Source organism: Saccopteryx bilineata, chromosome 4 (genome assembly GCF_036850765.1).
Source record: "Saccopteryx bilineata isolate mSacBil1 chromosome 4, mSacBil1_pri_phased_curated, whole genome shotgun sequence".
Lineage (NCBI taxonomy): Eukaryota > Metazoa > Chordata > Mammalia > Chiroptera > Emballonuridae > Saccopteryx > Saccopteryx bilineata.
The window spans coordinates 125,932,714-125,956,666 of record NC_089493.1 but is presented as its reverse complement, the minus strand read 5'-3'; the positions used below and the strand labels follow the sequence as shown (position 1 = coordinate 125,956,666).

At 39.6% G+C, this 23,953-nt stretch overlaps 1 protein-coding gene and 1 pseudogene across 6 annotated transcripts in view; one reads left to right on the top strand and one right to left on the bottom strand.

Annotated features, from left to right (window-relative positions):
* Positions 1-23,953, top strand: part of UACA (uveal autoantigen with coiled-coil domains and ankyrin repeats) — a 108,171-nt gene that overhangs the window by 50,236 nt on the left and 33,982 nt on the right. For 4 of the 6 annotated variants that reach the window (XM_066277947.1, XM_066277944.1, XM_066277949.1 and 1 more), the window contains 7 exons: positions 2,321-2,454; positions 7,387-7,493; positions 10,662-10,726; positions 11,512-11,569; positions 21,226-21,296; positions 21,400-21,506; positions 23,523-23,704. In XM_066277947.1, coding sequence (XP_066134044.1) covers positions 2,321-2,454; positions 7,387-7,493; positions 10,662-10,726; positions 11,512-11,569; positions 21,226-21,296; positions 21,400-21,506; positions 23,523-23,704 — 724 coding nt within the window. The remainder of the gene's footprint in view (positions 1-2,320; positions 2,455-7,386; positions 7,494-10,661; positions 10,727-11,511; positions 11,570-21,225; positions 21,297-21,399; positions 21,507-23,522; positions 23,705-23,953) is intronic. The other 2 variants (XM_066277946.1, XM_066277945.1) reach the window with 1 other exon arrangement.
* On the bottom strand, positions 18,998-20,887 carry LOC136333967 (cell division control protein 42 homolog pseudogene; annotated as a pseudogene).

Genomic DNA, 23,953 nt, shown 5'->3' with positions numbered 1-23,953 from the left:
TAGTCTCTCTGATTTATCTGATTAACAGATTGGGGTTAAAAATAGAAAATAAAAGTTCTTGTTTCTTTTTCTGGCTTTAAAAAGCACATAATAGAACCTTAATAATTGAGTAGTATTTCTGTTAATTGACAGTGGAGCAAAATGGAAAATAGTGGTTAGCGGAGTAGAAGTGACAATCGCATGATGATGTGAGACTCTAATTACCTTTGTCTTTTAAAAAGCCTTACTTTTGGATTTTATCATTATTTTTTAGTGTTTTAAATAGCTGCTTTCTCCACCAGCAAATTTACTTGGAAATACAGTTGAGATTGTTTTAACTGCAAGGATAAATTAATTAGTTTAGATCAAGTATTTGTGTGACTTAATCCCTTAGGCATTTGAAAACACAGAGCCTCCTAAGCCTACATGTTCTACCTACCACTCTTCAATTCAGTCAGGAAACTGTTTTCTTTTAAAGTGAAAGAAAGGGGGTATCTAAAATGCAGTCGAGACTGAAAGAAAGGAGGTATCTAAAATGTAGTTTCGACTTTGAGCCAACATGTAGGGCTGTCTCTACTTGTCCTGGTCAGTTTGACTATTTGCAGTTAGAAGGAAGTGGGTTCATCTCTGAATTTGATGAACTCAGAGACAACAATTCTGAAATCTGTGTAGGTGCTTGAACCAGATTCCATTGAAGTACTACATTTCAGGAGTGGGTAAAAAATTTAATGTATTTAGTTTTTGAATGTTTACTTTTAATATTAATTTTTTAATTGGATTTATTGGGATGATACTGGTTAACATAATTACACAGGCTTCATATTTATTTTTCACTTCAAGTATTCAATAAATACATTGCTTATTTAGCTAGAAAATGGGTGATGTATTTTTGGATGTAAAATAATCATACTGGTCAAACATTTAGAGGATATGCTTCATATAAATGATTTATGCCCCCTACCTCCTGAGATTTGAATAGTATTTGCAGACATAGGATTTACTTTCATCAGTTAAGTAAAAAATATATGCATCTTTTTTTGCTCTAGAAGTAATTAATACTGGATTTAACACAGAATTTAGCAATAAGACAACTGTATATTTTAAAATGCTAAAATAATCCATATTTTAGTCCTGGGTTCTACATTTCTGCTTGTTAACAGAAGATCCAAGCTGACTGGCTCCAGAATATCTTGAATATATTAAAGTTCGCCTTGATACAATTAAAACATTGTAAGAATTGCCTTTGCTCTTCCTTTTAAATACTTGTGCACTGAGCTTTTGTTAAAATAAAAAAATATTTAACAAAAACAGTGTATTTTGATTGTAAAAAAGAAGGTAGAAACTGTAAAAAAGAGAAAGTCAGCTGTAATACAATTATGTTAGGATTTTTAAGTACTTAATACTTGAGAATCCTTTTTAAAGTATTTTCTATGTAGTAATTTCTTTTTATCCTAATATAAGCATGATGAATTGCTTTCTCTATTGAGTGTGTATGTTTGTGTATGTAATTTGCCTCCATAATTATATTTCCAACAGCAGAGGTGGATTTAATGGGGTGTGCAGTGGGTGTACACCCTGGGTCCCGACTTCTGAAGGGCCCCGCAAAACCCCAACTTTACACTTTTTTCTAATGATACCAAGTCTGGTTTCATATGGCAATTTTAACATGAATAGTACATAACATTTTTATTTATTTAAAAATATGGTTAACATGTATTTTTATTTTCACCATTTCTCTCTTTTTTTTAAAGAGGCCCAATATTTTCTTTTTCTTCTGGAGCCTCAACCGACCTTAATCCACCTCTGTTCAATAGTACCTTTTAAACTCTATCAAAAGATTTTGAGATATATGTAACCAGAGCCAGATCCACCAACATGAGTGAGAAAATAGGAGAGCCACACTGATTTCAGAAATCATGAGAAGTCACAATTAGCTACTTAATTCATTCATGTTCCTGGAGCCTTGACTTTTCACATCTGTTCATTGGGGATGATAATTTGTTTACTAGGGTTGTTTGAGTAATTCATGCCTGCCAATAACTGACTTCCTTTCTTTGTTCTGAAGGCAAAAAACAAAAACAAAAACAAAACACAAAAAAGCGTGGAGACCATGAGAAACATGCGTTTTCTCAAATGTCTGATTTAAAATATTTCTTGTATATCATGTGTTTTGGAAAGGTCTTTTTGTGAGAATGGCACCGCAGGGAGGAGGAAGTTTGGGATGCAGTTGGAAAGCTGGTGGTATATTACACAATACTCCTTGTCCTTTCTTCTTTTGAAAGTCTCACTAGTCTAGTTCATACAGTATGCCATGTTTACTTTTTTTTTTTAAATTTTGTAGCATGCAGCAGATTGGAACAAATACGATGACCGATTGATGAAAGCAGCAGAAAGAGGAGATGTAGAAAAAGTGTCCTCAATCCTTGCCAAAAAAGGGGTCAATCCAGGCAAGCTGGATGTGGAGGGCAGATCTGTGTAAGTATTGCTGATGATAATGTCCTAAAGGGAGTTTGGAAGGACCTTGGGATACTGAAGCTTGTGAATTGTGGTTATCAACTTTTTTTTTTTTTACAGAGGCAGAGATAGACAGGGACAGACAGACAGGAACAGAGAGAGATGAGAAGCATCAATCATCAGTTTCTCGTTGCGCGTTGCGACTTCTTAGTTGTTCATTGATTGCTTTCTCACACGTGCCTTGACCGCGGGCCTTCAGCAGACCGAGTAACCCCCTGCTGGAGCCAGCTACCTTGGGTCCAAGCTGGCGAGCTCTTTGCTCAAGCCAGATGAGCCCGCGCGCGACCTCTGGGGTCTCGAACCTGGGTACTTCCACATCCCAGTCCGACGCTCTATCCACTGCGCCACCGCCTGGTCAGGCTGGTTATCAACTTTTTAAATTAAAAAGTCTTTATCAAAACCCACATTATAAAATCTTTCAAGCATCACTTTTAAACATTCTGGGCTAATACTTGCTCCCAACTTGAACAATTCTGAGCTAGAGAGAGAATGTCACAGTCCGACCAGTGGTCTGTTCTTCAGGCCCTGTGGTAGAGTGCAGCCTGCCTTATTTGCCGCACTTCCTTTGTGGCCTGAGCTGGCCCCTAAGAGAGGCAGGAAGAGTGTACAGAGGTTAAATAACTGGGTCTAATTCATGAACAGTCTTAGAGCTGGGATATGAACCCAACTTTTGTCTTGAAAGAGTTCTGTAAATTACCAACTGTCTTCCTCTCAACTCCCAATTCATTTGTATATGGGTAGGTGAGAATTAAACTTAGTTTAAATGACAGTGTTTATAGCAGAAAGGGAGGCAAAATAACCTGAGTGGCTTAAGGAGACAGAGGTTGTGATCCTTCCCTTTGTTTTTCTGTTACTGAGGACTGCTGGATTGTTGACATGTTTATCTTTTCCCCACCTCCCCTTAGTCCTCATCCTGTCCCTTCCTGTGTGTGTGTGTGGGGGGGGGGGGGTCAGTTGAGTTAAAGGGTAAGATGTAGGCTCTGTTACTATCATCTATAATTATAGCAGTTAAAAGCAAGCCTGGGAAACCTTCCAGAGTTAGACATGAAAAGTCTCATTTCCTGAAATTCCTCTCAGTCTTATACTGCATGAGTTTATTTAGACTGTCATAACTGGAAACCAGATACTAAATATAGAAGTTAATATCAAGAAGTGAATAGGTAATGTTTGATGTGGGCCACTACCTTAGAATACTTAGATATTTAAGAATAGTAAAAATAACAAAGCATGACTTAAAAATGAAATAGTGTTTAAGAGCAATAAAGTTTGAAAAGTTCCAGTTTTTCTATAATGTTTTAATTCTATCAAGTAGGCAATTTGACACCTACAGAAACATTGGTTATTTTGAGTCCTGCTCCTATTTCAGCTAAATTTTAAGCTATTTATAGGGCTCACAGTACAAATAGTGAAAATTTAATTTCTAAAAGCAACTGTTTTTCATTTTTCTTTTTTTCCTAACACCAATATGTTAGAAGATGAAGGGGACCTTCTCTAGGTTGAACTTCTTCACTGAATTCTCTTTCCAGTCTTGCCTGTCCACACTTTGAATGTTTTGAATGAATGATTGCTTGAGCTTTTGTTCTGATTTTTTTGATCTAAGGTTCAATTTTGAGTGAAATTATTTGTATTAATGGTCAGAATTTTAAAAAATATGGTATAATTTGAGGAACTATGAACTTCGTTTTGTGAAATATTTGAGTAGTATTAGTCTTTGAAAGGGTTTTCACTATAGGAAGTAGAATTCTTTCTGGTTTTTATAGGATAAAAATACAAACTATTCTTCCTTAATGAAAAAGCATTTTCTATTTAGTCAATATAAACCCTGTTACAAATTCATATTCTATATACAAATATACATTCTATAATTATAAAAATAATTTTATTTTGGATGACCACAAAAGACAAAAGAAAAAAGTAATAAGTGCTCCTTGAGCTCTATCCAGTTTCAGAAACAAAATATTTGAAGCCCAGCCTTAGTTCCATGAGTATTCGTTCTCTTCCTGTTTCACTCCCTCCTCCATTGCAGGCCTTTGCAAGGGCAAATGGGGCCCCCACAACCACTCAGAGAGCTGTGGGTTTCCATTCCCAGCACCTCAGCCCCTCACTGTCAGAAGTGTTGTTCAGTTCCCTGGAATCAGCAATTGCTCGTAGACAAAATGCCTCACACACCAAGCTCACCTCTCTGTGCCTCTATCCTTCCCTGCATTTTGGGACTTTTTCACCATCTTTTAGCTCACTGATGCCTTCAGACATATATATCATATTTTATGTAGCTTTTCTAGTTGTCCTCAGAGGTCGGGATTGTCCAGATTCTCTGCATATCTGTCATTATCTGCATTTCCATTATGGAAGTATCAATAGAAGTACATGTCTTGTTTAAAAAAGAAAATGTACTGACTTTTTTTTTTAATTGCAAAAGAGTATTTCTGTAATGCAGTGTTTCAAACTTCCTGCACAACTCTTTGCATACAACTTAGTGACTGCTCCATCTCCTTTCTGGAGTACATCTAATTATAACACACCAGCATTAATAATGCATTGTAGATTGTTCTGATTTCTGCCCTTTAGTACATCATTAGTGTATCATGTTGATGTATTTTGAAGAAACAAGTCTTTCTAATTTTGTGAGCTAAGAAATGAAAACAAACAAACAAAAAATACCTCTAAGATTGTTGGGAGAATAAAAACATATGCGTGAAACCCTGTTTCCTTGAAAGAAATTACTGTCCTCAAAAGTTCTGATGTGCATTGCATGGTATAATTTCCCATCTCAGTGTTGCAGAGAGATTGATACCCTCAGCCTTCCAGCATTTTAATTCTGCTATAGGAGGACTTATCCAGCTTTTAAGAATAGTACATTCCTTTTATAAGAAACATCTCCTTCTCTCTAATTCAAATTGTACTAGGTATGTTTAACTTTAATTAGTAGTTTGGTCTCTGGTTTGCATTTATAGCCATCATACAGACGTGTGACTGAATGTTGTAATATCTGAAAGTGAACTTGTAATTTATCTCCAGATGTTGTCTCTAAGCATTCAGTTATTCAAATATTTGAGGGCCTAGCATCTTACTGGTACTTAGATTGGTTCTGGGAATGTAATAGGAAACAAAAGAGGCAAAAATCCTTGCTTTTATGGAGTTTATAGTTGAGTAGGAAAGGATTGATAGACTATAAGAAAATAAATCTTCAATTTATGTATTGTATTAGAAAATGAGTAATTCTATTGTATAGATATATAATAGGGATGGGGAACTGAGTTTTCAGGGGATAGGGAACTGTAAAATATTTGAGTGGTGTGGTCAGGAAAGACCCCTGCGGACAGTGTGCTACAGTGTGTCTGTCCCGGGCACCTTGCTGGGTACTCTATACCCTTCATCTTCTGCCATCTTCATGGCAGTTATTGTGCTGCTGAGGGCCTCAGTTCTATTTCAGCCTGAGTCCTCTGTCCTTTGCCAACAAGTCCTGATGTATTTATTTCCCAGTTTGGATTTGGTGGAGCACAGTGTCAATTCTTAATGCACGCAAAATATTTCTGTAAATATTAGTTGATTAATAAAATATTAGATGATCAAAGAAACAATGGAGTACTTTATCTTATGTCTGGAATACATCATGGCTTAAAGTTAATTTTTTTTTTGTATTTTTCTGAAGTGAGAAGCAGGAAGACAGAGAGACAGACTCCCGCATATGCCTGACCAGGATCCACCCGGCAAGCCCACTAGGGGGCGATGCTCTACCCATCTGGGGCATTGCTCCGTTGTAACCGAAGTCATTCTAGCTCCTGAAGCAGAGGCCATGGAGCCATCCTCAGCACCCAGGCCAACTTTGCTCCAATGGAGCCTCGGCTGCAGAAGGGGAAGAGAGAGAGAGAGAGAAAAGAGAGGGGGAAAGGTGGAGAAGCAGATGGGCGCTTTGCCTCTGTGCCCTGGCTGGGAATCAAACCCAGGACTTCCACATACCAGGCCAATGTTCTACCACTGAGTTAGCTGGCCAGGGCCTAAAGTTAATTTTTAAGTAGGCTTTACTTGTCTCATTAGGGAAATTGTTCAATTATGTCTGTTTATATGAAACTTCAACCAGTCATACAGGTTCCTGAGCCAAACGAAGAATTAGGTGGTAGTCTTGAGACTTTTGGAGAAGTCTCCAAAAGTTGGGTTTTTTTAATTGATTTTTAGAGAGGCAGGGAGAGAGAGAGGGAGAGAAGGAGAGAGAGAAACATCAATTTTGTTCCACTCATACATGCCATCATTGGATGATTCCTGTATATGCCCTGACTGGGGATCACACCCACAACCTTGTTGAGACAGTACTCTAACCAAGTGAGCTAAGTGGCCAGGGCCGATGCCAATTCTTTAATGACTTTCAAGTACAGTTTCGTTTGTCCTTTTGAAGACTTTTCTATTCTGTTTAACTGGATAATTCTAAAAAGAAGGGCTAGTGTTTTGATCAGTTTATGGCATTCACATTTGGCTGTAACCTCATTTGTTTTTGTATTTTCAGTATATTTAAAACAAAGCAAACTAGATATTTAAATTTATTTTATTTATATCACTGCTGATAGAAAATTTTCAGTACGTTATTAAGTTTCAAGCAACAGTGCCTTCTATTGAAACAATAAACCATGGAATTAATGATGTGTAGCATAAATTTTCTGTTATTAAGACTATTGAGTACAGTATTGAAATATTCCATTAGTTCTAAGGAGGTATTTCTGCAAAGTATTGGTCCCATATGTATATTTGGGTTAAGATGAGTTTTTTAGTAAATGGGATAGATTTCTTTTCCTGTGTTAACTATATATGCACTCCAGTCTTTAAAATGTGTGTGTTGAATTAAGGGTGACATTAGTGTAACATTACAGTTGACTTTTGGTAGTTTCCATGTCATCACAGATATTTCCTTTTGTCTAGCTTCCATGTGGTAGCCTCCAAGGGGAACCTGGAGTGTCTGAATGCCATCCTTGTCCAGGGAGTGGATGTCACAGCCAGTGACACTGCAGGTGCGTTTGTCTCCGTCTTCTGTCACAAAACAGGAAGGGGTCACAGCCATTGTCCACTGCTAATGTTTTTATTCAGACCTCAACGTAATTTGAAAAGAGCAGTCCTTAATTTTCTAAGTCGTTGAGAAGAGGTTACTTCTGAGGTATTGTGGGGGAGAGGGCAAGCACAGGAAATGGAACAGAGAGGGTTACTGACTGGTGAGCAGCTGAAGACCTAAAGTTAGCTGCTGGTCTTAGGAGTGTTAAAGGATCCCAAAATCTCAGACTTTAAAGAACTGTTAAGGCCATTTAGTTTCTACTCATATTCTATTCAGTTTATGAATTCTCTGTGTTGTGGGATCATTTGGCATTTGGTTGGATGTGTCTTGGGGGGGGGGAGCTCACTGCCTTACAACAACATTGCCAGTAATGATCATGATGAGTATCTGACGCTGACATACATGTAAGTGCTTTACACATGCCGGCTCCTTTTATCCTCACATCATCATCCCAGTGAGTCTGTGGGCGCTGGGTCCTGCAGTGGGTATGTGTTCTTAATTATTATGTCTCACGAGGAAACTGTTCTGTGTTTGGTTAGCTACATTTATTAAAAAAATTATCCCTTACCATGTTTTTTGCATAAACTTAGCCATACCTATGTCTGTCTTTTAAAATCTTTTAGCATAAGTCTGTGTGAAGTCTTTACACATCACAAGGTAGACCTTTAAGTATTACCTCACAGCTGTTGCTTTCTTCAGTGAGTGTGTTGGTTTTCCATTCCTCAGGGTAACCATTCTCAGTTCTCCAGGACACCTGACAGCTTTTTTCTCTGTGTTTGTGTTTTGTTAGTCAGTTAAATGGAAGGCGGCCTACAGCAGAGAATCTCCTTAACAACTTTAATACTTTTTCTAGGAGGCTGTTTCTTGAGCAGTACACACAGTCCCGTTGCTATTTAGAAATGGGAGGGAGGGAGCAGGAAAGAGAAATCACAACTGAATTAAGGAGGATCATCTTTATTTACATATATATCAAATTCTAAACTGAAGGCCACACCATATACTGTACCTACCACCTGTGAAGGAACAGAAGTGCAGTCTCTGACTTATATACGCATTCCACTGATGGAGAGGAATATGAGTTTTTAGAAATTTGGACTAACCACATCTCTTTAGAACCTTAAGGCTTTTTAAATTTATTGTGCTGATTCAAGTTTTTTTTTGTTTGTTTGTTTTTTTTGGTTTTTTTCTGTGTTCTTTCTGCTCTGGACACTTCGCGTGGTGCACAGCCCAGTAACTCCTGCCTTCCCTCCTCCTGGCCTGGCCGGGCTCAGACGCTTTCCCAGCTCAGCAGACAGCATTTCACGTTTCACATTCTCCGTCCTGGCACAGGCCACCTCATTTTGTCTTATTTCTGCTGTTCTTCAGTCATGCTTTTATTTGCTTGGCTTATCATGTTTGTCTTTAGACAGAGTTGTCCTTTTCTGAGGACAAGGACCTTCTCTCACTTGCACCATTTGTTTTAATCCAGATGTGGATACTTGATAAAATTTGATTAAAAGAATTTTATGTATTTTATCTTAATTTCTTTATTTGCAAGCAATATGAGAGTATCTGGAAGATAACTGGATTTCAAGTGAGTGTGGTTTTGAGGTTATTTGTGACCTCTGTCTCACCGAGTGTGCACCTTTATAGTGGTAAGCTTTAAATTTGATGTTTTCTTGATCCTTTTACTACTCTGTCTCAAGTGGCTGGATTTGAACTTGAAAATACCTGACCTGACATTTTTATGTGGCATTTTGTTGAACAGCAGGGACTGTCACCACCTTGCCTGCTCCCACCATTCCACTTCACACTCTGTTATTTCAGTGCAAACGACAGTTGTTCTAATCATTTTTCACAATGTAAAATGTTTCTAGAAAATGTGCCCATGCATAATAGCAAATTGAAATTTGAAGTCATCACTCTGGCTTAGTTGTCATTAGGGAATTTTTGGCATGGTTAGCATTTTGTATCTGGACCTGCATGGAGCCCTGGAGTCCTGGCCTTTTGCTCGTCAGCCTGATTGGGCATCTGCATGGAAGTGAGCAGGCCCAGGACAGCTTACCCTCTTACCCAGACTTACACAAAACAGAGTTGAAAATCAATTGATTCATTCAGGATGAACATAGTGTAAATTCTTTTCTAACAGAAAGATCTACTTGTGAAATAAAAAAAAGCTTTTCAGAAGTTTGAAGTTAGAGGGAATGAAGAGCATTAGAGATTGAGAGCTGGACTAGCCTGGTGAAACCCTGTCCTCTTTCACCACCACAGAGAGATGTGTGGGTAAGGGAGTACACTAGGAAAAAGGGCATTTGAAGGGAGAACATTCTCTGTAGATTTACCAGTTTCAGTGTTCAGAGTTAACCTTTCAGATTATCTAGCAACCACTTCCCTGCCCTCCTTGTCATTTCCTTTAAATTGCACATTTTGACACACACAATTGAACAGACTGATTTTAAGTACATAGTCTCTTAATGAACTTTTAAAAAATTGATTTTAGAGAGATAGGAAGGAGGACAAAGAAAGAGAGAAAAACATTGATTTGTTGTTCCACTTATTTATGCATTCATTGGTTGATTCTTGTACAGGTATGTGCCCTGAGCAGGGATCTAACTCGCAACCTTGGTGTATCGGAATGATACTGTAACCAACTAGCTACTTGGCCAGGGCCTGGACTTTGAATTTTAGTTGAAGCATAGAAATTACAATAGTTAGAGAACAGCCTTTCATTGACTTCTGTCTCTTAACTTCCCCCATTTTAGTACCCATGCTGCTGATACAGAAATGTTATGAGGAATCTGGGTGTCTTTCTTTTCCTGTTTTCCCCATTCTCCTTTTCTCTTTCTCTTTTCCCCCTCTCTCCTTCCCTTCTCCGCTATTCTAGTACATAATTATTTACTTTGTCTCTGGCCTGGCTGCAGGTACTGGAGGTCCAGGGCAAATAAGACAAAATGCTTACTCGTTATGCATTTGTATGTTAAATTTTTCTACCCAATTGTTATGTCTTGGTGTGTACAATCATATCTTATTAAAACATCTTAGAAACTGAAAGCTGCTTACAAATTAAAGATCCAGTCAACTAATTCTGAAAGAAATGAATCACATTTCTCTGGAAAATTTACATCTACATTTTAAATTATTTATTTTATAGGAAGAAATGCTCTCCACCTGGCTGCGAAGTATGGACACGCGTTGTGCCTGCAGAAACTTCTCCAGGTAGGAGAAGCAGTTGACATGTTGGCTGTGTTATTTTGACTGCAAATAATACATGTGTATCTACTATGTTTTAGGAATTTGAGATCAAAGAAAGTAGTAGGCTAACTCTGAGTGTTAGTTTACATAACATTTTTTCCATCGTTCTTGAAAGAATGCGAACAATAAAGAGCAAAAGCTCTGAGGGAAGTCAATGGCATAACTCAGTCTATTAAAAATAAATAACAAAGACCTGACCTACCTGTTGACAGTAGGTAGATATTGGAATTTCTGTTGTCTGGTATAGAACATGAGACAAAGTGAGCCAGCACAAGATCTGTATATTTCTAATAAACATCGGTAACTTATATTACATAATATTAGTCATTAAACATGTAATCAGTCAACCACAACATTCTGTGAGCTAGTGGGCTGGGTTTTCAGTTAAAGGGTGTGGTCATGAATTTCCATAACATTTTTTCCTACTAAGTTTAACAGCAGAACTTGTTTGTTTTTCTGATTCATTTTTTCAAGTTTTAACCCTGCCTGAAAAAAAACAACAACCCTAAAACAATAGTGTAGTTTCTATATCCCAGACTATTGTTATGTGCCGTATGTTTTTCTGTGTGGTGAAATAATTTTTAAATTTACAGTACAACATTATTATTATATTTCTTTTATGTCAAAATATTTAGTGGCTTGTCTAGTAGTATTTGATAAATAGATGAGATAACAGTTGCTCATAGCAGTTTAGATATTTAATTTTAAAATAAAACTCTTCCAGTTGATTAAGATTCTGTATTTAACAGTACAATTGCCCCACCGAACATGCAGACCTGCAGGGAAGGACCGCCCTTCATGATGCTGGTAAGCTGAGGCTGCACTGGACAGGAACAAGTATTTGTTAAAACGTCTAGGTGCTTATATTAATTTCAAAGTTTTAACATGTATATATTTGTATAGAGAAACAGAGTATCACAAATTTTTTTTTTTACTCAAACTTGAATTTTCTTTTAGATTCTGTAGCTTTAAAAAGATTCATTCAGCCAATATTTACTGGCCAGTTTGCTAAATCCTAAAAGTCCAAAGATGACTGAACCATGACTAGCTTCCAAGGCCCTCCAAGGAGGAAGGGGGTGGGGGAAGGGGGAAGAGGGAGAGAATAAGAATTAGTAGTTAGTTTGGGAAGTTTTCTCTTTCTTGAAAACTACATTTATTGCCTGACCTGTGGTGGCGCAATGGGATAAAGCGTCGACCTGGAACACTGAGGTCGCCGGTTCAAAACCTTGGTCTTGCCTGGTCAAGGCACATATGGGGGTTGATGCTTCCTGCTCCTCCCCCTTCTCTCTCTCTCTCTCCTCTTTCTCTAAAAACCAATAAATAAAATTTAAAAAAGAGAAAACTACATTTATCTAATTAATATTACTACAATAAGTGGTTATAATTAAGTCATAAATAGCACCTGACGTAGTCATTTCTTAATTAAGGTGGTGATGGCTGTTTGCTTAAAGGTGTTGATCCTGAATTTCATGCTACTGTGTGTACTATATTTTAGAAAAAGATTTATAGTAATAATTTCACAGATTTTATTACTCATACTTGTGTATCTAAACTTACCTATATTGTTTTTTAGGTGTCTTAAAATACTTAGAAAAAAGTTGGGGCCCTGGCCAGTTGGCTCAGTGGTAGAGCGTTGGCCTGGCTTGTGGGAGTCCCGGGTTCGATTCCCAGCCAAGGCACACAGGAGAAGCGCCCATCTGCTTCTCCACCCCTCCCCCTCTCTTTCCTCTCTGTCTCTCTCTTCCCCTCCCGCAGCCAAGGCTCCACTGGAGCAAAGTTGGCCTGGGTGCTGAGGATGGCTCTGTGGCCTCTGCCTCAGGCACTAGAGTGGCTCTGGTTGCAACAGAGTGATGCCCCAGAGGGGCAGAGCATCACCCCTGGTGGGCATGCCGGGTGGATCCCGGTCGGGCGCCATGCGGGAGTCTGTCTGACTGCCTCCCTGTTTCCAACTTCAGAAAAATACAAAAAAAAAAAAAAATACCCTTAGAAAAAAGTTGGATATTAGGTATTTTTGGAATATAGTATCTGACCTGTGGCCTGACTCTTCTAAGCCTGACATTCCTACAGTTTATTAGAAAGCCAAAGAATGGAAAAAGAATACTTACCCTCTCTTTTCACATATATGGACTATCTCCAGTATATTAAAGTGGTTTGCATTAAATATGCATTGTACTTCAAATTTTCTTCAAACATTTATACCTAAATTTTCTTTCAGTGTTTTCTTTTTACATTTTATGGTGCTTTTATGATAGTTTAATTTTTTTACACAGTGCATTTTTTTCTTTTCTTTTTGCAGAGAATGGTATTATTTGCAAGGCATTTTTACATACTTTATCATTTGAGCCTCAAAATGACCTTCATAATAAATTACTATAGATTTTATTTTTTATGATAATTTTGTAATGCTACTTAAATAAAAACATAAGCTTAGATTCATAAGTGATATCCTTATGAAACTTGTATAGTTATGAAATCACCAAGACAAATAAAATTTATAACCATTAAAAGGGCAGTTTATATTTATAATGCTAATTTGCTGTACTTGATGGAATTTTAAAAACGATTTTGCTGCTTGAAGTATGACTGTATAACACATGATACATATGTTTTCTTACCACTTTTTCCTAGTTTAAAAAATTAATCCAACATTATTAATAACTACTTTAAAAATTATTTTTAACTATGGTGGAAAATTTCAAACATACATTTGAAATTAAGTGTAAACATTAAGTTAGAATGTTATATAGTAAAACACTTAAACTCTTCACTCAGCTGAGACAGTAATGACATAGGGCTCATGTGAGCTCGTCTAGACCACCACACACTATTCTCCCGCTCTAATGACATAGGGCCCATGTGAGCTCGTCTAGACCACCACACACTATTCTCCCGCTCTAATGACATACGGCCGATGTGAGCTCGTCTAGACCACCACACACGATTCTCCCGCTCTAATGACATAGGGCCCATGTGAGCTCGTCTAGACCACCACACACTATTCTCCCACTCTAATGACATAGGACCCATGTGAGCTCGTCTAGACCACCACACACTATTCTCCCGTGCTAATGACATAGGGCTCATGTGAGCTCGTCTAGACCAGCACACACGATGCTCCCGCTCTAATGACATAGGGCTCATGTGAGCTCGTCTAGACCGCCACACACGATTCTCCCGCTCTAATGACATAGGGCTCATGTGAGCTCGTCTAGACCGCCACACACTATTCTCCCGCTCTAATGACATAGGGCTCATGTGAACTCATCTAGACCACCACACACTATTCTCCCGCTCTAATGACATAGGGCTCATGTGAGCTCGTCTAGACCACCACACACTATTCTCCCGCTCTAATGACATAGGGCTCATGTGAGCTCGTCTAGACCACCACACACTATTCTCCCACTCTAATGACATAGGACCCATGTGAGCTCGTCTAGACCACCACACACTATTCTCCCGCTCTAATGACATAGGACCCATGTGAGCTCGTCTAGACCACCACACACTATTCTCCCGCTCTAATGACATAGGGCTCATGTGAGCTCATCTAGACCACCACACACTATTCTCTCGCTCTAATGACATAGGGCTCATGTGAGCTCGTCTAGACCACCACACTATTCTCCCGCTCTAATGACATATGGCCGATGTGAGCTCGTCTAGACCACCACACACTATTCTCCCGCTCTAATGACATACGGCCGATGTGAGCTCGTCTAGACCACCACACACTATTCTCCCGCTCTAATGACATAGGGCTCATGTGAGCTCGTCTAGACCACCACACACTATTCTCTCGCTCTAATGACATAGGGTTCATGTGAGCTCGTCTAGACCACCACACACGATTCTCCCGCTCTAATGACATAGGACCCATGTGAGCTCGTCTAGACCACCACACTATTCTCCCGCTCTAATGACATAGGGCTCATGTGAGCTCTTCTAGACCACCACACACTATTCTCCCGCTCTAATGACATAGGGCTCATGTGAGCTCGTCTAGACCACCACACACTATTCTCCCGCTCTAATGACATAGGGCTCATGTGAGCTCTTCTAGACCACCACACACTATTCTCTCGCTCTAATGACATAGGGCTCATGTGAGCTCGTCTAGACCACCACACACTATTCTTCCGCTCTAATGACATAGGGCTCATGTGAGCTCGTCTAGACCACCACACACTATTCTCTCGCTCTAATGACATAGGACCCATGTGAGCTCGTCTAGACCACCACACTATTCTCCCGCTCTAATGACATAGGGCTCATGTGAGCTCGTCTAGACCACCACACACTATTCTCCCGCTCTAATGACATAGAGCCCATGTGAGCTCGTCTAGACCACCACACACTATTCTCCCGCTCTAATGACATAGGGCCCATTTGAGCTCATCTAGACCAGCACACACTATTCTTCCGCTCCCTGGCATATTTTATATGAAATATAAGACATCATATAATTTTATCCATAAGCAATTCCATTTGTGTCTCTAAAAGATAATGATTCTGTTTTGTAACCTAAGTACATTTTTACACTTAATGCATTTGAAGATGTTTTTAGTGTTATCTAGTCAGTGTTCAATTTTCCCCATTATTTTTATTTTATGCTTTTTTGAGGTAAAATTGTGTACATAAATTTGTACATATACATAATTAATGTGCATTTTAAGATATGAGGTTGGCTCTCATGTTAAAATTTTTATCATACACAGAGAACACCGAAAACAAAACTCACACACACACACATACACACACACGTGTGTGTGTGTGCGATGAAATTTTTGTATGTGATGAGTGTGTACATTTATTGTGTGGTGATGGTATCACCATTTATGAATGTATACATGTGCAGTGTTTGGTATGCTATAGATTTTATTGTCCTGGTATTTAACACTGGTACAACTTATGAATTGAAATCTTAATATTTGTTCAGTAGGTGTATGGGTGAAGCTAGAATGAAGACTAAGTTGATGTGACTAAAAAATAAAACTCCAATATTAGCTCCTTATTAAAAACACTGTTGAGTGGTAGAGGTTGGCAGGTTACTGAAGGCCCTTCATGAACTGAGTTCTTTCCATCTTGTTGCTCCACTCCCCTCAGTATCTCCCTCAACTGCGTGGTTAGAGCAGTGTTGCAATCTTATCCATGTCTGGTGACCAGAAGGGGAAGGAGAGCATGTGCCCAAAGTCTGTGGCTCAGATCAAGAAGTGGTAGATAGCTGTCTATTCGTATTCTGTCAATTAAAACAAAGTGAGTTGGCTGTATCTGTCTGCAGGAGAGGCTCAGAAATGTAGTGTGTAGGTGACAGTTATGGCCAAGCTGCTGTCCTATAGAACAAGGAAGAACAGATTTTGGTAACAGATTGCATTTTCTGCAACCCTCTGGCCTTCCAGGTATTGCTGCAGCCCCTACTTTCCACACATAGATCCCTTTACCCCTCCCCAAGGGAGAGGATGCTCAGGCCACCCCATTAGTGCAGCTTGCTCAAACTCTAGGATTCCTGCACTGCAGTTTTCTGGTTTTTGTTTTTGGTTCTGATGTGGCTCTTCATCACTAAGCAATCTGCAGACTCAGAAGAGATCTGCTCCTCACAGTATATAGTGATGGAGCAAGAACAGAGTAAGTGAAACAAAGAGTCGTTTTCAGAAAAGGAAGAACCCAGAAACACACAGCAGTCACTGGTCAATAGCAGGTATCAAACGCTGCCAAGCAAAACTTGCAAAGACTTCCTATGGGCGTCTTGGAGAGCATTTCTTGGTTAGCTCCTCTGGATGCCCCTAGTTCTCTTTTCTGGAAGAAATCCCTTATCCTTTGTCCACTGTGGACCCTAGCCCTGCCTTCTAGGAGGTTCTTACTTGTCCATTGTCCTTCAAGACCCAAAATAAATTGGATGTTGGAGAGTATGTCGTCTGTGGAGGCAGCTTAAGGGCCAGGATAATCATCAGTTTTAGGCAGCTGAGCTTTTGGGGTCTCAGGCAGTAAATTTCCCTCCAAGCTTTGGCACATTTCTGATCTCTTTGTTGCCTGCCACTTCCATGTGTCAGGATCCATCTCCAAAGTTATTTTCTGCACATAAAGTTCTTAACCCTTCTTTATTTCTTGTCTGTATTTCTAGGCTCGTGCTTCTCTACCTTTAATGGCTAGTACCTCAGAGCCATCTGAATAATAGTCTTGAATGGGAATATAATCTTCTTAGTCTGATGTTTAGTCCAGCACTGAATCTTTTTATCCCTTTTTCCCCCGTTCTTCCTTATTGGGAGATCTTTGAGAAAAGTTGTGACTGATACTAGTTTTATAACTTGTGTGATAAAAGAAACAATGGTCTCTCCACATCTGTGAGGTCCCAGATATCCAGACATTCTCTACTTCCTTCCCTCTGTGTTCACAGTTTGGCTGATTCTTGCCTGATCTCATCTCTTTCTTACAATCATTACTGAAAGTACTGAGCAGCTGCAAATATGCACTGCTTTTTATTGCTTCCCCTAGTAAGGCTCCATAGTCACATGGTTCACTTCCCAAATGGTCGTAGATGGTAGCTCAGTCAGATGCTTTGCCAGACCATGAGAAAAGCCACAAGGTTCCCAGCCCGAAATATGTTTACTTACTGCCTGGTACCCCACTGCTTAAAGCAGTGTCAGGGGATTTAGGAATCTGCTCTAGCATTCCTAATTCTTGTCAACCACCTTTGTTTTAGGAATGAGAATAGGCTGTTGTTAGAGATACTGTAAAGTGATATTCGCTTTACAAAAAACCCCATAGGGTGATGATGATGATGATGATGATGATGATGATTGGTTGTGGAAGGGTTCTTTGTTTAATACATCTGTAAAGTATGCATATGCAAGGAATTAAGACATGATAAAGCATTGGTTCAACACTAATGAATCTACAAGGATTAGGATTTGGAAAAGGTGGAAATGACCTGAACATTTTATTTTTATTTTGACTTTTTTAAACTTTATTCATTTTAGAGTGGGGGGGGGGGGAGTAGCAGGAAGCATCACCTCCCATATGTGCCTTGACCAGGCAAGCCCAGGGTTTTGAACTGGCAACCTCAGCATTCCAGGTTGATGCTTTATCCACTGCACCACCACAGGTCAGGCTTTTTTTTTTTTTTTTTACCTAACATTTTTAAAAATTGGAAGCTGTGACCAAAACCAGCTGAGACAATCCCAGTTAACACATAGTGAGCTGGAGAGCTTCAGTTGGCTGCACCAGGGTTCCTCATGCAGAACAGAAATCAGGATTCCCCTGCCTGGCCCCATATTGTTAATGTCCTCCCCACCCCCAGGCCTCCTCTGGCTTCTTAGTGAAGCAGATCTCCATTCTCATGGCCTGAAGAGGATGTTAATCATTCCACAGTCGTTGGCCCGTCTTCCAGCACCAGCCGGCACGTGTTCCGGGTCGTCAGCAGTGTCTCGGGAACACAGAACTGTAGGCTGCGGAGCCTCACATCTGTGCTGAGCATGCAAGACAATGACTGACAGGGAAAATTATTATTTTTTCTTAATTGTGTACTCAGTCCATTTAGTATTTCAAAAGGTGTAACACTTCTCATTTTTCAGTGAAAGAAATTAGAAATTCAAAAAGATGGGTAAATGGCTAAAAAAGAAGAGGGACAAGGCAGGTCTCCCTACTCTCATGAAACTCACCCAGTACTGGGCCCACTTCAGGGTGGAGAGAAAGGCGACTTCAAAGAGGAGGACGTTACTAAATGAGGCATTACTGTACTCTGCTGAGAGTACCCAGTGGGGAGCGTGTTTCCTAAGCTAGGTCTGGACAGTGAGTGCAGTGTAGAAAAACTCCGCCCTCCTTAAGGCCAGTCCAGTCGTTAATGCACTTTTAAAAAATGACTAATTGAAAACTAATTTTCCCCTGTACCCCTCACCACCCAAAAGAAAAAAGAGCAACGAGAACTAGATGTCTCAGATCACTCTCCATCCAGAGTGCAACCTGAGAGCAGCTTTAACTGAATTAGACTGTTGCAAAGTCACCACAAGCATGCCCTGTTGTTAAACAAAATAAAAATTTGAAACAACGAAACAGAAGCTAGTACTGATCACTTTTCTGACAATATACAATTACTCAAGTTAACTAACACTGAGAAGGGGAAAGGGCCATACCTATGGGTCTTGTCTCACATGAGTGCCTGTGCGTAAGTGCAGGACGTGTCATTACTGCAAAAACAAATTTTAATTTTGAATCTTTAGCTTGATTTGAACATTGCTTTTAATGTGATGCAGAAAGGGCACTGGAGAGATGTTTGCAGGAGCGTGTGCTGCAGCTCTTGGGGTCTGGAGGCCGCAGGGCAGCCAATATTGCTTTGTCCAGAGTGTGCGTTGGCCTTCCTCTGTGAGTGCAGAGCACTTTGCACACTTGCTGGCCTCCAGGACATGGGCCAGCTTTTCAGCAGTCTCTGGAGTAACAGGCTTCTGCCTTTCTTAGCAAGTTTTTCACTAGGAGAGGGGTCATCTGAAATCAGTTTGGGTCCCAACAAGCAAGAAATGAGTCTTTGGACAGTGGCGAGTTATCTCAGGCACTCACTTTTCCTTCACATCTTCAAATGAAGATGGAAAGACCCCTGAAAAACAGGCTAGAAATATATCTGTTTGGGTATAACTCCATGATGTAATCATAATCCTCTTGTCCTGTAGTATTAAAAAGTCCCAACAGTATATGGCTGTCCACCAATCATAACTGTGACTACGTAGTTATCAGAAACAGGCGACGCCTGCTCAGATGGAAGTTTGTTGTGTAGGATAACGGGAAATATGTTCTACCAACGGCACTATTGCCCAAGCTCACTTAATTGTCAGCATTGCTGAAATAGATTTCTATCCACTTTAAATGTTTCGTATCCAATGATGACCTCAGCTTCTCTGCAAGGGTGTTGACAGTACTGCAGAATACATTTCTTTCATGTTTCAATCCTGACATTAAGATTAGCTTGTGCCTCTGCTCCACATGGTCATTCATGGATCTAGAGTTCTTCCATTTTGCAGTTCTACAGTCGCCTGCAGTGGTCAGCAAACTCATTAGTCAACAGAGCCAAATATCAACAGTATAACGATTGAAGTTTTTTTTGAGAGCCAAATTTTTTAACTTAAACTATATAGATAGGTACATTCCTTATCGAGGTAGTGCCCGCACATGGTATTTTTTGGAAGAGCCACACTCAAGGGGCCAAAGAGCCGCAGTTTGCCAACCAGGGGCCTAGGGCATTGTCCTCATCTTTAAGACTGAAGCAGATGGCAGGCACCTCTGTTTTCCTGCTAGCAGAAAGGGGAAAGATTGTACAGGAATGCATAACCATTCTTTTAAGCCCTAGACTCAGAAGGTAGCGCCATCACTCCAGTAAGGTTACAGAGGCATGCTCTAACTCATGGGGTTCTGCATGCATGCAGGGACACTGGGAACTGTGGTCTCTAGGGGAGCCATCCATGTGCCCAGCATAACTGTACTGCCATGGAAGAAAGGGTGGTCAGAGTTGGGTGAACAATTGGCATTCTTCATCATAGCACCTTTCTTAGTGGCTTTATTTGTTCAATATATCATAACTGGAATTTATTATGCTTTACATTTTTTTCATTCTTATTTTTAATTGGGCCTGAATGGTTCTTGATTTTATAATTTCTGAATTAATGTATCAGTTTTGGTTTATCTTTTTTTTTTTAAGTTCGGTTATATATTTTCTGTAAAAAACTTGCTGAATAAAGACATCCAGAAATGAATATTTATTGGATTTTCTTAATATATATTTGGTTTAGCACTATTAAATTTTACACACACAAAAAAGGAACACTGACCTTGTCAGTACTTTTGGTGCTAATAATCTAGTATTAATGCATAGGCTTTAAAAAGAATTCATGGGGAGTATAAACAATCCTATCTTATAAATTTAACGGTAATGTTTTTCCTAATACAGATATGAACATTAGTGTTGGTCAGAGAAGAAACATCGTGCAGTTTTGTAATTTTCAGTAAACTGACCCTGCTTTGCATCATTAAGGGCAGACGTTGAAAGAGAGTGTGAATTGTATGAGTCATACTTTGTCTACTGTGGCTCTTTTCTAAAAAAGTGAACAGGATTCTTTCATAAAAACTCAGCTCACACTTCATGGGTCAAGCCAGATATACCCATGTTTAAAAAATACTATCAATAGAAAGCTTATCTTTAATTTTTATTATCCGTGTTTACCTTTAGAATGACAGTATATTCTTGTTTTCTACAAGGATGATATTTGTTGGTTCCAATAAATTATATAAAAATTTACCAAATGATCTTATCTAATCCATTTTCAGATAGGAAACTGATGCTTATAATACTGAACTGAGAGTGAATGTTGTGAAGTGTGGTAGTTTAGAAAATGAAGAATTTATCCCTTATATGGTCTTAGCAGAACACCATGTTTCACCAACAGATGTTCACCATCTCTTGTGTCCCTTTGTTCTTAAAGCCATGGCAGACTGTCCCTCTAGCATACAGCTGCTTTGCGACCACGGGGCTTCGGTGAATGCCAAAGACATGGTAAGTCAGTTTACATTTATTCTCATTTCAACCCATGTATTCTGACTTTTATGTTGTGAGGATTTTGCTGCCTTAAAGCCGTTTTATTTTTTCTGTTACTTAGGATGGGCGGACACCCCTTGTTCTGGCCACACAGATGTGTAGGCCTGCGATCTGTCAACTACTGATAGACAGAGGAGCGGATGTTAATTCCCGAGACAAACAAAACAGGTAATTTTTTCTATCACAGCTCCCACACACCAGCAGCCTGCACAGTGATTCTGAAATGCTGCCGGGACTTAGCCTTTCCATCCCTTTTGGTTATCCCCTTCCTTGGAACTAACACTGCTTTTTATTTTCCCTCAGAGCCTGCCTAGGGTGGGGTAACATGTGGAAGGTGACAAGTAAATGCAGAATACAAGCAGAGATTAGAGCCCGGGCCTGAGTCAAAGGGTGGAAGAAGGAGGATGTCTAATGAAATGGGTTCAAATAAGGTGTAAGGGAGAAGAATAAAAAATTACATCAACGTGACAGCTCTTTGTTTGTCTTTTGAGAGTGAAAACTACATCTACAGTTCACTTCTCCACTAATGAGTCTTTGACTGTTGAGTGCCCTGAGCTGGCCTGTTTCAGGACAGATCCTCAGTTGTGTACCAGTAACGGCTATGTGAAAGAGACCTAGACCATCCATACACAGCGGAGTGCAGCGCTTTCTCAAGGAGCTTGAAATGTTTCCGTACAGATTTTCCTTGAGAAAAATTGTGCCTCTTTCCTTGGCCCAGGCACAGGACCACCTCTGAAACTGAGTTCATACTCTGTCCCAAGATTCCCTTGGTTTATTTGAGCTTCTGTATTTGATGCTGTTTGAGTTGATGTGCACTTAGAATTTCTAGGCCTGGTGTGTCATGGCGCTTGCTATATTATCATTCTGGTGTTTATGGTCATCAAGTTTCTGACAACCAAGTAGCTGAAAGGCAGCCCCTCTATTAGTTGAAGCATTACAGTAATTTATAATGAGTTTCTGGGATTTTATGGATGATTATGAGCGAAGTCGGTTTCTTTTGACGTAATTTTATTTTTCTAAACATGTACCTATTGTTTGTAGTCCATTGCAAGTAGATAAATATAATAAAATAGTCTTTAGATGTCAGATTTTATAGTTCTGTTTTACTTTTTCAGAATCTCAAAGGAAGAAATTCTTAAGCAGTTAAATTATTGACATGGTTACTGAGAAAGTGGCCATGTATTTGTTTTTGCAGATGCTATAATCTGGTTCCAAGCCTGACTAAGAAAATTTGATTTAAAATAAATTTTAGTGTCAGAGAGGCATGGTCTGGTTGGCCCATATATAATGCCTTATTTTTTAGATCATAAATTGTTCCAAGCATGTTTGTCTCTGTTTTAGTTTTCATCGGAATTTCACAAAAACATCAATGAGTGTAGGTAGCAGATGGTTTTAAAAATCAATTAAAACCTTAGGTTCTGACTCTGTATTCAAGTTTTTTTTTATTCCCCTGTCCTATCTACATATAGCATTTTCTTCCCCAGTCACACAAACTGTGTTAACATTTGTTTTGTATAAAATTGTGTAGCAGTAACTGGTAGGGAGGATAAGAAAGAACTAGAACGTATGTGGTGTGCAGCGAGAATCAGCTTCCTTTTGAGATCCAGTGTTCACCACCGAAGACAGAGTTAGATAAGTCATTTCACTTCCTGAGGTGCTGCTTTCCTCAGCATAAAAAGAGAGAATTGGGCAAAATAATTGCTAGAAAGTTAAAATATAAGATTAAAACTTAGAGGTGTAAGTATGACTTTTTGTGTGTGTGTGTATTTTTCTGAAGTTGGAAACGGGGAGGCAGTCAGACAGACTCCCGCATGCGCCCGACCGGGATCCACCCGGCATGCCCACCAGGGGGCGATGTTCTGCCCATCGGGGGCATCGCTCTGTTGCAACCAGAGCCACTCTAGCGCCTGAGGCAGAGGCCACAGAGCCATTCTCAGTGCCCGGGCCAACTTTGCTCCAATGGAGCCTTGGCTGCAGGAGGGGAAGAGAGAGACAGAGGAAGGAGAGGAGGAGGGGTGGAGAAGCAGATGGGCGCTTCTCCTGTGTGCCCCGGCTGGGAATCAAACCCGTAGTATGACTTTTTAAAGTAACATTTATTCTTTAAAAAAGGTGGCTCTAGAAGATTTCAGAAGTATTTGCTTGGGTCTTTCTTAAGGTTCTTTATTCTTCTGTTTTCCCTCTTAGAACTGCTCTCATGCTGGGCTGTGAGTATGGCTGCAAAGATGCCGTAGAGGTCTTAATTAAAAATGGTGCTGACGGAAGCTTGCTGGACGCCCTTGGCCATGACTGTTCTTACTATGCAAGAATTGGTGACAATCTGGACATTCTAACCTTATTGAAGACTGCATCGGAAAGTACCAACAAAGGTACCAACAGTTTTTTTGTAACTAGAAAAGTCTAGGTTAATTAGGAACAGCTTATAAAAATTTAGATGGTAGAACTACAATTTATAAGAAGCAAAATCTTCATTACCGATCAACAGCTTATCTCCCTGTGTCCCCTGGCTCTGTGCTTCGTCACCTGCTGGGAGGCAGTGCGTGTTGCGAATATTGTCTAGTTTATCAGTAAACCCTACTCTACTGTGGAATAAATTAAGAACTGAGTAGAAATAATCA